This window comes from Siphateles boraxobius, unplaced genomic scaffold, assembly GCF_051911475.1.
Source record: "Siphateles boraxobius isolate OS27281-9 unplaced genomic scaffold, OSU_SipBor_1 285, whole genome shotgun sequence".
Taxonomy (NCBI): domain Eukaryota; kingdom Metazoa; phylum Chordata; class Actinopteri; order Cypriniformes; family Leuciscidae; genus Siphateles; species Siphateles boraxobius.
The window spans coordinates 24,831-37,994 of record NW_027508903.1 but is presented as its reverse complement, the minus strand read 5'-3'; the positions used below and the strand labels follow the sequence as shown (position 1 = coordinate 37,994).

General features: G+C 44.4%; 1 protein-coding gene across 7 annotated transcripts in view; it reads right to left on the bottom strand.

Annotated features, from left to right (window-relative positions):
* Positions 1 to 12,110, bottom strand: part of LOC143753428 (tyrosine-protein kinase JAK2-like) — a 36,392-nt gene extending 24,282 nt beyond the window's left edge. For 6 of the 7 annotated variants that reach the window (XR_013207720.1, XM_077245730.1, XM_077245732.1 and 3 more), the window contains exons 1-8: positions 11,979 to 12,110; positions 11,339 to 11,525; positions 5,685 to 5,806; positions 4,994 to 5,128; positions 4,834 to 4,921; positions 4,456 to 4,583; positions 2,288 to 2,432; positions 769 to 920 (exon numbers count right to left, since the gene is read on the bottom strand). Coding sequence is in view for 6 of the 7 variants with exons in the window: in XM_077245730.1 (XP_077101845.1) it covers positions 769 to 920; positions 2,288 to 2,432; positions 4,456 to 4,583; positions 4,834 to 4,921; positions 4,994 to 5,128; positions 5,685 to 5,806; positions 11,339 to 11,465 (897 nt within the window). In the remaining variant the exon portion in view is untranslated. The remainder of the gene's footprint in view (positions 1 to 768; positions 921 to 2,287; positions 2,433 to 4,455; positions 4,584 to 4,833; positions 4,922 to 4,993; positions 5,129 to 5,684; positions 5,807 to 11,338; positions 11,526 to 11,978) is intronic. The other variant, XM_077245735.1, reaches the window with a different exon arrangement.
* Positions 12,111 to 13,164: the final 1,054 nt, after the last annotated feature.

The following is a 13,164-nucleotide window of genomic DNA, read 5'->3' as shown; positions in this document are numbered from 1 at the left end:
GAGACCGTTAGCTGCAGCCAAACACGCGCAGGACAGAGAGAGACCGTTAGCTGCAGCCAATCACGCACAGCACAGAGAGAGACCGTTAGCTGCAGCCAATCATGTGCAGGACAGAGAGAGACCGTTAGCTGCAGCCAATCACGCACAGCACGAGAATGACCGTTAGCTGCAGCAAAACACGCGCAGGACAGAGAGAGACCGTTAGCTGCAGCCAAACATGTGCAGGAAAGAGAGAGACCGTTAGCTGCAGCCAAACACGTGCAGGACAGAGAGAGACCGTTAGCTGCAGCCAAACACGCGCAGGACAGAGAGAGACCGTTAGCTGCAGCCAATCATGTGCAGGACAGAGATCGTTTGCTTTCGTCAGAATGCAGCAGATCGTGAGCGTACGGATCGGCTCCCCGCGGTTCGACACGATGTGATTCCCGGATTAACTGCTAAATTTAACCATCACAGAGTAAAAGTTTATCTATATGTTTTCTCTTGCCAATTTACACATTCAAATAATTTTAAACTAAAATCGGGACTTGCACGTTATCAGTGCGCTCAGCCACACACACCCAACGCGCAGAGAGAGAGAGAACACCGAATTGATTCCTCTTTTCTTCAAGTGAGTTTTAAATATTAAATGAAAGCAAAGTTTAACCCCCCCAATATATATAATTTTTATTTATTTTTTCTGATCCGAAAAATGATTGGATCGGTGGCTGAAGAGCCGTGAGGGTGTGTGTGAGGTGTGTGAGGTGTTGCACAGAGAGCTTGCTTCACCTTGCAGGAGTCGAGGGCAGCGAGGGGATGTTCTCCTCCACAGTAAATCTCCCACAGCGTCGTCCCGAAACTCCACTTATCCGCCGCTAGACTCAGACTCCTGCTGTCCTGCACACACTCTGGGGGAACCCACGGGATCCGCTCCAGCAGAACTACACACACACAGACACACACACACACACACACAGTTAGAGGAACCCACGGGATCCGCTCCAGCAGAACTACACACACACAGACACACACACACACACAGTTAGAGGAACCCACGGGATCCGCTCCAGCAGAACTACACACACACAGACACACACACACACAGTTAGAGGAACCCACGGGATCCGCTCCAGCAGAACTACACACACACAGACACACACAGTTAGAGGAACCACGGGATCCGCTCCAGCAGAACTACACACACACAGACACACACACACACACACAGTTAGAGGAACCACGGGATCCGCTCCAGCAGAACTACACACACACACACACACACAGTTAGAGGAACCACGGGATCCGCTCCAGCAGAACTACACACACACACACACACACTGTTAGAGGAACCCACGGGATCCGCTCCAGCAGAACTACACACACACAGACACACAGACACACACACAGTTAGAGGAACCCACGGGATCCGCTCCAGCAGAACTACACACACACAGACGCACACACACACACACAGTTAGAGGAACCCACGGGATCCGCTCCAGCAGAACTACACACACACAGACACACACACACACACAGTTAGAGGAACCACGGGATCCGCTCCAGCAGAACTACACACACACAGATGCACACACACACACACAGTTAGAGGAACCACGGGATCCGCTCCAGCAGAACTACACACACACACACAGAGAGACACACACACACACACAGACACACACACACACACACACACACACACACACACACACAGACACACACACACACAGTTAGAGGAACCACGGGATCCGCTCCAGCAGAACTACACACACACACACACACAGTTAGAGGAACCCACGGGATCCGCTCCAGCAGAACTACACACACACACATACACAGTTAGAGGAACCCACGGGATCCGCTCCAGCAGAACTACACACACACACATACACACACACACAGTTAGAGGAACCACGGGATCCGCTCCAGCAGAACTACACACACACACACAACACAGTTAGAGGAACCCACGGGATCCGCTCCAGCAGAACTACACACACACACATACACACACACACTGATAGAGGAACCCACAGGATCCGCTCCAGCAGAACTACACACACACACACACAGTTAGAGGAACCCACGGGATCCGCTCCAGCGGAACTACACACACACACATACACACACACACTGATAGAGGAACCCACAGGATCCGCTCCAGCAGAGCTACACACACAGTTAGAGGAACCCACGGGATCCGCTCCAGCAGAACTACACACACACACATACACACACAAACTGATAGAGGAACCCACAGGATCCGCTCCAGCAGAACTACACACACACACACATACACAAACACACTCACACTCTCTGGGCTGGACCGTGATGCTGATTCCCGGGTCACTGAGTTTGATGAACGGTGGCGTTCCCGTTTTCCGGTCCTCCTCGCGGGTCACCAGAACATTCCTGGCACACACGTTCCCGTGGATCAGGTTCTTCTCCTCCTGCGGATCAGGTCAGGGTTAGGTGTGTGAGAGTGAGTGTGACTGTGTGAGAGTGAGTGTGACTGTGTGAGAGTGAGTGAGTGACTCTGTGAGAGAGTGAGTGACTTTGTGAGAGAGTGAGTGACTATATGAGAGAGTGAGTGACTGTGAGAGAGAGTGGGTGTGTGAGAGAGTGTGTGAGTGTGAGAGAGTGAGTGTGTGTGTGAGAGAGTGGGTGTGTGAGTGAGTGAGTGAGTGAGAGAGGGTGTGTGTGAGAGTGAGTGGGTGAGAGAGTGAGTGAGTGGGTGAGAGAGTGAGTGAGTGTGTGAGAGTGACTGTGTGAGACCGGTAGTGAGTGTGTGTGAGTGAGTGAGTGTGTGTGAGTGAGTGTGAGAGAGTGTGTGGGTGGGTGTGAGTGTGTGAGAGAGTGACTGTGAGGGAGTGAGTGAGTGTGTGTGTGAGAGAGTGACTGTGTTCGAGAGTGACTGTGTGAGAGAGTGAGTGAGTGTGTGTGTGTGTGTGTGGGTTGGTGTGAGTGTGTGTGTGTGAGAGAGTGACTGTGTTCGAGAGTGACTGTGTGAGAGAGTGAGTGAGTGTGTGTGTGTGTGGGTTGGTGTGAGTGTGTGTGTGTGAGAGAGTGAGTGAGTGTGAGAGAGAGTGTGTGTGAAGCCTTTATACTCGCCGTTGTGCTATTCTGTGAAACGACGGGGCGACTCGGAGTAATTCTCCTCTAAACCACCAGGAATCAGCAGTGAAGAAGTAGTTTTCCGTTTATTAATTGCTGATTCATATAAAAAGAGTAATAAATGCAGTAGGTTTATTGTACTTTCACTGCATGTAAACTAGTTAAACAACTGAAGCCTTATTGAAGAGTGTTTAAACCTTAATTTCCTCAGCAGTGCTTACTTCTGCTATTGTAGGCTTATTTTGTAAATGTAGTTACTTTAGAGAAGTGCAAACTGGGTGCTTAATTTGTAAATGTGTTCCTATTCACACAATGAGAGGCTTTTATGGTTGCCCATCAATGCAAATGTCTCTGTGTGTAGAAGGATCATAAACAGGCTGGAACAGATGTACCAGTTCGGACAAAGTCGCCTCGAAGTCGTTCATCTTCGGATGAGGCGCCGTGCGCGATGTTACCAAAAGTGCCGTGCACACCGCCAGGCGGAATGGGGTCTTGCGCACCCAACGCGGTGTGTGTGTGTGTGTGTGTGAGAGGCAGAGAGTGTGTGTGAGAGTGGGAGTGTGTGTGTGTGTGTGTGTGTGTGAGAGTGAGTGAGAGCGTATGTGTGTGAGAGTGAGTGGGAGTGTGTGAGAGTGTGGGAGTGTGTGTGTGTGTGTGTGTGTGTGTGTGTGAGAGTGAGTGTGTGTGAGTGAGTGAGTGTGTGTGAGTGAGTGTGTCTGAGTGAGTGTGTGTGAGTGAGTGTGTGTGAGTGAGTGAGTGTGTGTGAGTGAGTGTGTGTGAGTGTTTGTGAGTGAGTGTGTGTGAGTGAGAGAGTGTGAGTGGGAGTGTGTGTGTGAGAGTGAGTGAGAGCGTATGTGTGTGAGAGTGAGTGGGAGTGTGTGAGAGTGTGGGAGTGTGTGTGTGAGAGTGAGTGAGAGCGTATGTGTGTGAGAGTGAGTGAGAGTGAGTGAGTGAGTGAGTGAGTGAGTGAGTGAGTGTGTGTGTGTGAGTGAGTGAGTGTGGGTGAGTGTGTGTGAGTGAATGTGTATGAGTGAGTGTGTGTGTGTGAGTGAGTGTGTGTGAGTGAGTTTGTGTGAGTGAGTGAGAGTGAGTGAGTGAGTGAGAGTGTGTGTGTGAGTGTGTGTGTGTGTGAGTGAGTTTGTGTGAGTGAGTGAGTGAGAGTGAGTGAGTGAGTGAGTGTGTGTGAGTGAGTGAGTGTGGGTGAGTGTGTGTGAGTGAGTGTGTATGAGTGAGTGTGTGTGAGTGAGTGTGTGTGAGTGAGTGAGAGTAAGTGAGTGAGTGTGTGTGAGTGAGTGAGTGTGTGTGTGTGAGTGAGTGTGTGTGAGTGAGTTTGTGTGAGTGAGTGAGAGTGAGAGTCACCAGGTGGTGTAGAGCCCAGGCCAGCTGCTTCACTGCCTCCAGCTTCCAGGTGATGTTGATGCTGCTGCGCTTCCGCTTCAGGTACGTGTCCAGAGAGCCAAAGCGCACATACTCCTGCACCATGATGTCTGCAACACAGACACATACACACACACGTTTAGAGACCTCATAACACACGTGTGTGAGAGATACGCACGTCCTCCTGCACCATGATGTCTGCAACACACACTCATAACACGTGTGTGTGTGTGAGATACTCGCACTCTTCTGCACACACAAGCATGCTTGCAGACTTCATAAAACACGTGTCTGTGTGTGTGTGTGAGAGAGAGAGAGAGTGTGTGTGTGTGTCTGTGTGTGTGTGTGTGCAATACTCACGCTCCTCTGCGCACACACACACGCCGTAGTTCAGCAGCAGGTGTTTGTGGGATAGCTGGCTCATCATGCTGGCCGACTCAAAGAATGACTGTCACAGAGAGAGAAACATCAGGTCCCGTTCGCATCACACTCGTCACAACACCCACTTTTCCCACAATACCTCAGTGTAGTTGCGGTGGCTCTTGTCCAGAACCTTCAGCACGACGTCCATCTTGTGTATCTCTCCGTAATCTCCTCGCTCGCGGCGCACGCCCCGGAAGACCTGCGTGAACGTGCCCTGCCCCAGACTCTCCCTCTGCACACACACACACACACACACGTCATCATCGCTCACAGAGAGAGAACAAGTGAGATGTCTGATCGTGCATTAGAGCTGAGCGATTCATCACATTTAGATTTTTAATTAGTATGAAAACAATAATCAATGACACACTGGTTTCTTTACAGTGGTGTGTGTTTTCACGCCTTAAAAGCTCAAACGTAACGTACAAATCAGTATAATCATTCATAACTCAATAAAATGCAGTGATATGCTTCAATTGTGATTTATAATTTTTGTGTGTATAGTGGATGTGTGTGTGTATGAGTGTGTGTTTGTTTTCATGAGTGTGTGTATAGTGTGTGTGTGTGTGTGTGTGTAAGACTGTGTGTGTGTGTGCGTGTGTGTGAGAGAGTATGAGTGAGTGAGTGAGTGAGTGTGTGTGTGTGTGTGTGTCTATGTGTGTAAGACTGTGTGTGTATGTGTGTGAGAGAGAGACTCACAGTCTCCAGATCCTCCTTGTGGATCTTGTGGAAGATCATCTGGTTTGTGAGTGTGTGTGTGTGTGTGTGTGTGTGTGTGTGTGACTCACAGTCTCCAGATCCTCCTTGTGGATCTTGTGGAAGATCATCTGGTTGGTGTGTTTGAGCTCGTTGGGCGAGAGAAGCGCGTCAGAGCTCCGGCTGCTCCTGCACACCAGCAGGTTCGATTTATCTAGAGTTGGACATACACACACACACACATCACTTCTTGCCCAGAACACACACATTACAATGTAATAATATTACTATGAATTCTAAGGGTGCTTTCTACCCTGCAGTTCGGGTCATTTGGTCCAGACTAAGGGCGAAAAATTATACTTTGTATCATGAGTTGATGAAACGAACCAAAATGCAGTCATGTGACAACATCCACATCACTCGTTGGCCAGATGTGTCTTGAACATATTTCCACAACTGCACTTAGATTGGTCAGAATTTATGTGCGGGAAAATTCCAACAGAACTCCCGGAAGTAAACCCTCCTTTACCCTTTATCCTTTATCCTTTACCCTTCACCCTTTAACCTTTATCCTTTATCCTTTACCCTTTACCCTTTATCCTTTATCCTTTACCCTTTACCCTTTACCCTTCACCCTTCATCCTTCAACCTTCACCCTTCACCCTTTACCCTTCACCCTTTATCCTTTATCCGTTACCCTTTATCCTTTACCCTTTACCCTTCACCCTTTAACCTTTATCCTTTATCCTTTACCCTTTACCCTTTATCCTTTATCCTTTACCCTTTACCCTTTACCCTTCACCCTTCATCCTTCAACCTTCACCCTTCACCCTTTACCCTTCACCCTTTATCCTTTATCCGTTACCCTTTATCCTTTACCCTTTACCCTTTATCCTTTACCCTTTACCCTTTATCCTTTACCCTTTACCCTTCACCCTTCATCCTTCCCCCTTTATCCTTTATCCTTTACCCTTTACCCTTCACCCTTCATCCTTCACCCTTCACCCTTCATCCTTTACCCTTTACCCTTCACCCTTCATCCTTCACCCTTCACCCTTCACCCTTCCCCCTTTATCCTTTACCCTTTATCCTTTACCCTTTATCCTTTAGCCTTCATCCTTCACCCTTCATCCTTTACCCTTCACCCTTCCCCCTTTATCCTTTACCCTTTATCCTTCATCCTTCACCCTTCACCCTTCCCCCTTCCCCCTTTATCCTTTACCCTTTATCCTTTACCCTTTATCCTTCATCCTTCACCCTTCACCCTTTATCCTTTACCCTTTATCCTTTACCCTTCACCCTTCATCCTTCATCCTTTACCCTTCACCCTTCATCCTTCCCCCTTTATCCTTTACCCTTTACCCTTTACCCTTCACCCTTCATCCTTCACCCTTCATCCTTCATCCTTCATCCTTTACCCTTTATCCTTTACCCTTTATCCTTTACCCTTCATCCTTCACCCTTCATCCTTCACCCTTCACCCTTCCCCCTTTATCCTTTATCCTTTACCCTTTATCCTTCACCCTTCACCCTTTATCCTTCACCCTTTATCCTTCATCCTTCACCCTTTATCCTTTACCCTTTATCCTTTACCCTTTATCCTTTACCCTTTACCCTTCACCCTTCATCCTTCACCCTTCATCCTTCATCCTTTACCCTTTATCCTTTACCCTTTATCCTTTACCCTTTATCCTTTACCCTTTATCCTTCATCCTTCACCCTTTATCCTTTACCCTTTATCCTTTACCCTTTATCCTTTACCCTTTATCCTTTACCCTTTATCCTTTACCCTTTATCCTTCATCCTTCACCCTTTATCCTTTACCCTTTACCCTTTATCCTTTACCCTTCATCCTTCACCCTTCATCCTTCACCCTTCCCCCTTTATCCTTTACCCTTTATCCTTCATCCTTCACCCTTTATCCTTTACCCTTTATCCTTCACCCTTCACCCTTCATCCTTTACCCTTCCCCCCTTATCCTTTACCCTTCACCCTTCCCCCTTTATCCTTTACCCTTTATCCTTTACCCTTCACCCTTCCCCCTTTATCCTTTATCCTTTACCCTTTATCCTTTATCCTTTACCCTTTATCCTTCACCCTTCCCCCTTTATCCTTTACCCTTTATCCTTTACCCTTCACCCTTCCCCCTTTATCCTTTATCCTTTACCCTTTATCCTTCATCCTTCATCCTTCACCCTTTATCCTTTACCCTTTATCCTTCACCCTTCCCCCTTTATCCTTTACCCTTTACCCTTTATCCTTCATCCTTCACCCTTCCCCCTTTATCCTTTATCCTTTACCCTTTATCCTTCATCCTTCACCCTTTATCCTTTACCCTTTATCCTTCACCCTTCCCCCTTTATCCTTTACCCTTTACCCTTTATCCTTTACCCTTCACCCTTCCCCCTTTATCCTTTATCCTTTACCCTTTATCCTTTACCCTTCACCCTTTATCCTTTACCCTTTACCCTCTATCCTTTACCCTTTACCCTTCATCCTTTACCCTTTACCCTTTATCCTTTACCCTTCAACCTTCACCCTTTATCCTTTACCCTTCACCCTTTATCCTTTATCCTTTACCCTTTATCCTTTAACCTTGATCCTTTACCCTTTATCCTTTACCCTTTATCCTTTACCCTTTATCCTTTACCCTTTATCCTTTACCCTTTACCCTTTATCCTTTACCCTTTACCCTTCATCCTTTACCCTTTACCCTTTATCCTTTACCCTTTTATCCTTTACCCTTTACCCTTTATCCTTTACCCTTTACCCTTTAACCTTTACCCTTTACATTATATCCTTTAACCTTTACCCTTTATCCTTTACCCTTTACCCTTTATCCTTTACCCTTTATCCTTTACCCTTTATCCTTTACCCTTTATCCTTTACCCTTTACCCTTTATCCTTTACCCTTTATCCTTTACCCTTTACCCTTTAACCTTTATCCTTTACCCTTTATCCTTTACCCTTTATCATTTACCCTTTACCCTTTACCCTTTACCCTTTACCCTTTATCCTTTACCCTTTATCCTTTACCCTTTACCCTTTATCCTTTACCCTTTAACCTTTACCCTTTACCCTTTACCCTTTAACCTTTAACCTTTACCCTTTATCCTTTACCCTTTATCCTTTACCCTTTACCCTTTAACCTTTACCCTTTATCCTTTACCCTTTAACCTTTACCCTTTATCCTTTACCCTTTACCCTTTATCCTTTACCCTTTACCCTTTATCCTTCATCCTTTACCCTTTATCCTTTACCCTTTATCCTTTACCCTTTATCCTTTTCCCTTTATCCTTTACCCTTTACCCTTTATCCTTCATCCTTTACCCTTTATCCTTTACCCTTTATCCTTTACCCTTTATCCTTTACCCTTTATCCTTTACCCTTTATCCTTTACCCTTTATCCTTTACCCTTTAACCTTTACCCTTGATCCTTTACCCTTTACCCTTTATCCTTTACCCTTTATCCTTTACCCTTTATCCTTTACCCTTTACCCTTTAACCTTTACCCTTGATCCTTTACCCTTTATCCTTTACCCTTTATCCTTTACCCTTTAACCTTTACCCTTGATCCTTTACCCTTTACCCTTTATCCTTTAACCTTTATCTTTTAACCTTTACCCTTTAACCTTTATCCTTTTCCCTTGATCCTTTACCCTTTAAGCTTTATCCTTTAACCTATATCTTTTAACCTTTACCCTTTATCCTTTACTCTTTAACCTTTATCCTTTACCCTTTATCCTTTACCCTTTAACCTTTACCCTTTATCCTTTACCCTTTATCCTTTACATTATATCCTTTACCCTCTAACCTTTACCCTTTATCCTTTACCCTTTAACCTTTACCCTTTATCCTTTACCCTTTATCCTTTAACCTATATCTTTTAACCTTTATCCTTTACCCTTTACTCTTTACCCTTTATCCTTTAACCTTTATCCTTTACCCTTTATCCTTTAACCTTTACCCTTTATCCTTTACCCTTTATCCTTTTCCCTTTATCCTTTACCCTTTATCCTTTAACCTTTAACTTTTATCTTTTAACCTTTACCCTTTACCTTTACTCTTTAACCTTTATCCTTTACCCTTTACCCTTTATCCTTTACCCTTTAACCTTTACCCTTTATCCTTTACCCTTTAACCTTTACCCTTTACATTATATCCTTTACCCTCTAACCTTTACCCTTTATCCTTTACCCTTTATCCTTTACCCTTTAACCTTTACCCTTTATCCTTTACCCTTTATCCTTTAACCTATATCTTTTAACCTTTATCCTTTACTCTTTACCCTTTATCCTTTAACCTTTATCCTTTACCCTTTATCCTTTAACCTTTACCCTTTATCCTTTACCCTTTAACCTTTATCCTTTTCCCTTTATCCTTTACCCTTTATCCTTTAACCTTTAACTTTTAACCTTTACCCTTTACCTTTACTCTTTAACCTTTATCCTTTACCCTTTATCCTTTATCCTTTCGCTAATCCCCCCATAAACAACAAAGTCTACGCGATATAAATAAGAGATTCACTGTGCAGTGCAGACAACTTCAGTTTTTATGACGAGGTTTTAGTGAGAGTGCAGAATGCGGTAAGTCAGTCATGGCTTAAAGGGAGCGCTACTGACTATCTAAATAATAGTTTTGTTTGACTACGGCGGCTGGTTTAGTCCAAAAATGCGCAGTTCTTTGGCGGTTGGTTCTGTTCGAGGTCGGATCACGTTCTCACCACAAACGACCTGCTCCAGAGTTCGCTTGAAATCCTCTTCGAGGAGGTCTCGGTACGCTTGAACAGTCGCTCGGATTGTTGAGCTGCTGGGTTCATGAATATTAGTTACGTTAGTTTCTGCTTGCTCATAAAGGCTGAATAATTCCAAATGAACTGCATTATTTTTAGACTCTCTCTCTCATTCTCTCTCTCTCTGTCTCTCCCTCTCCCTCTCTCTCTCTCTCTCTTTCTCTCTCATTCTCTGTCTCTCTCTCTCATTCTCTGTCTCTCTCTCTCATTCTCTCTCTCATTCTCTCTCTCTCTGTCTCTCTCTCTCATTCTCTCTCATTCTCTCTCTCTCATTCTCTCTCTCTCTCTGTCTCTCTCTCTCCCTCTCTCTCTCTCTCTGTCTCTCTCTCTCTGTCTCTCTCTCTCTATATATATATATAATTTTCTCTCTCATTCTCTCTCTCTCTCTGTCTCTCTCTCATTCTCTCTCTCTCTCTCTATCATTCTCTCTCTCTCATTCTCTCTCTCTCCTCTCTTTGAGTGTGTGAGAAACTAGAAACTCCAGCGCTCAGTGTTCGGCGAGAGAATATCTGTGTCAGATCCAGATTGTAGAGCGATGAATTTGTTTAGCGATTAACTCCGCCAGTTTTCTCACGCAAGCTGCGAACGAATGAGTCCCAAACAGAAATACATTTTCAACTAGGCTTTATTGTTATTATTGCGGAAAGACTTATTATTATCGTGAGAATTTTTACCAGTATATCGCAAACGATAATATATCTTTCTGTGTGAATGTGTATCTGTGTGTGAATGTGTGTGTGTGTGTGTCTGTGCGCGTGTATGTGTGTGTGTGTATGTGTGAGTATATGTGTTTGTGAATGTGTATCTGTGTGTGTATCTGTGTGTATGTGTGAGTATATGTGTGTGTGAATGTGTATCTGTGTGTGTATGTGTGAGTATATGTGTGTGTGAATGTGTATCTATGTGTGTGTGTGTGTCTGTATCTGTGGGTGTATATGTGTCTGAGTGTGTCACCTTTGCTGCGCGGCGGACAGCAGCGGCTCAGCTGGAACACGTGTGTGTCGGAGCGCAGCGCCTCCTTCTGGTAGCGTTGCAGTAACTCACTGAGACTCGCGAAACTGCTCTTGCCTCCGCTCAACATGAACTCTCCCGAAGCAGAGCGAGTCACCAGACAGTGTTTGAACTCCAGCTGACCCTCGTGCTGCACACACACACACGCAGATATGTTATCTCTTAGTTAGTTACTGCAGTGGGTTAACCATGATATGACCCACAAACACACACACACACACACACACTCTCTCCTCGAGGGTGATATAACACACACACACACACACACACTCACTCTCCTCGAGGGTGAAAAAACACACACACACACACTCTCCTCGAGGGTGATATAACACACACACACACACACACACACTCTCCTCAAGGGTGAAAAAACACACACACACACACACACACACTCTCCTCGAGGGTGATATAAGACACACACACTCACCTCGAGGGTGATATAACACACACACTCACCTCGAGGGTGATTTAAAACACAGACTCACCTCGAGGGTGATATAACACACACACACTCTCACACACACACACTCACCGCGAGGGTTGATATAACACACACACACTCTCTCACACACACACTCACCTCGAGGGTAAAGGACAGGTAGAACTGGTGGTAATGTTTCGGGCTGCTCCTCAGGATATAAAGGCCGCGCTGATTCTCACAGCGACGCAAGCGACTGATGGCGAACTCCGTCCTGCGGGAACACACACCTCATCTATACATGTGTGCATTATATTATAATTTGTGGATTATACTATAAAACGTGTGGATTATACTATAACATCTGTGGATTATACTATAACTTGTGGATTATACTATAACACGTGTGGATTATACTATACGTGTGTGGATTATACTATAACATCTGTGCATTATAATATTACGTGTGGATTATACTATTACACGTGTGGATTATACTATAACATCTGTGGATTATGCTATAACGTGTGGATTATACTATAACGTGTGGATTATACTATAACGTGTGGATTATACTATAACGTGTGGATTATACTATAACATCTGTGGATTATACTATAACTTGTGGATTATACTATAAAACATGTGGACTATACTAAAACTTGTGGATTAAACTATAACACATGTGGACTATACTATAACTTGTGGATTATACTATAACACATGTGGATTATACTATAACATCTGTGCATTATAATATAACGTGTGAATTATACTATTACACGTGTGGATTATACTATAACGTGTGGATTATACTATAACGTGTGGATTATACTATAACGTGTGGATTATACTATACGTGTGTGGATTATACTATAACGTGTGGATTATACTATAACGTGTGGATTATACTATACGTGTGTGGATTATACTATACTTGTGTGGATTATACTATAACGTGTGGATTATACTATAACGTGTGGATTATACTATACGTGTGTGGATTATACTATAACGTGTGGATTATACTATAACGTGTGGATTATACTATACGTGTGTGGATTATACTATACGTGTGTGGATTATACTATAACGTGTGGATTATACTATAACGTGTGGATTATACTATACGTGTGTGGATTATACTATAACGTGTGGATTATACTATACGTGTGTGGATTATACTATACGTGTGTGGATTATACTATACGTGTGTGGATTATACTATAACGTGTGGATTATACTATAACGTGTGGATTATACTATACGTGTGTGGATTATACTATACGTGTGTGGATTATACTATAACGTGTGGATTATACTATAACGTGTGGATTATACTATACGT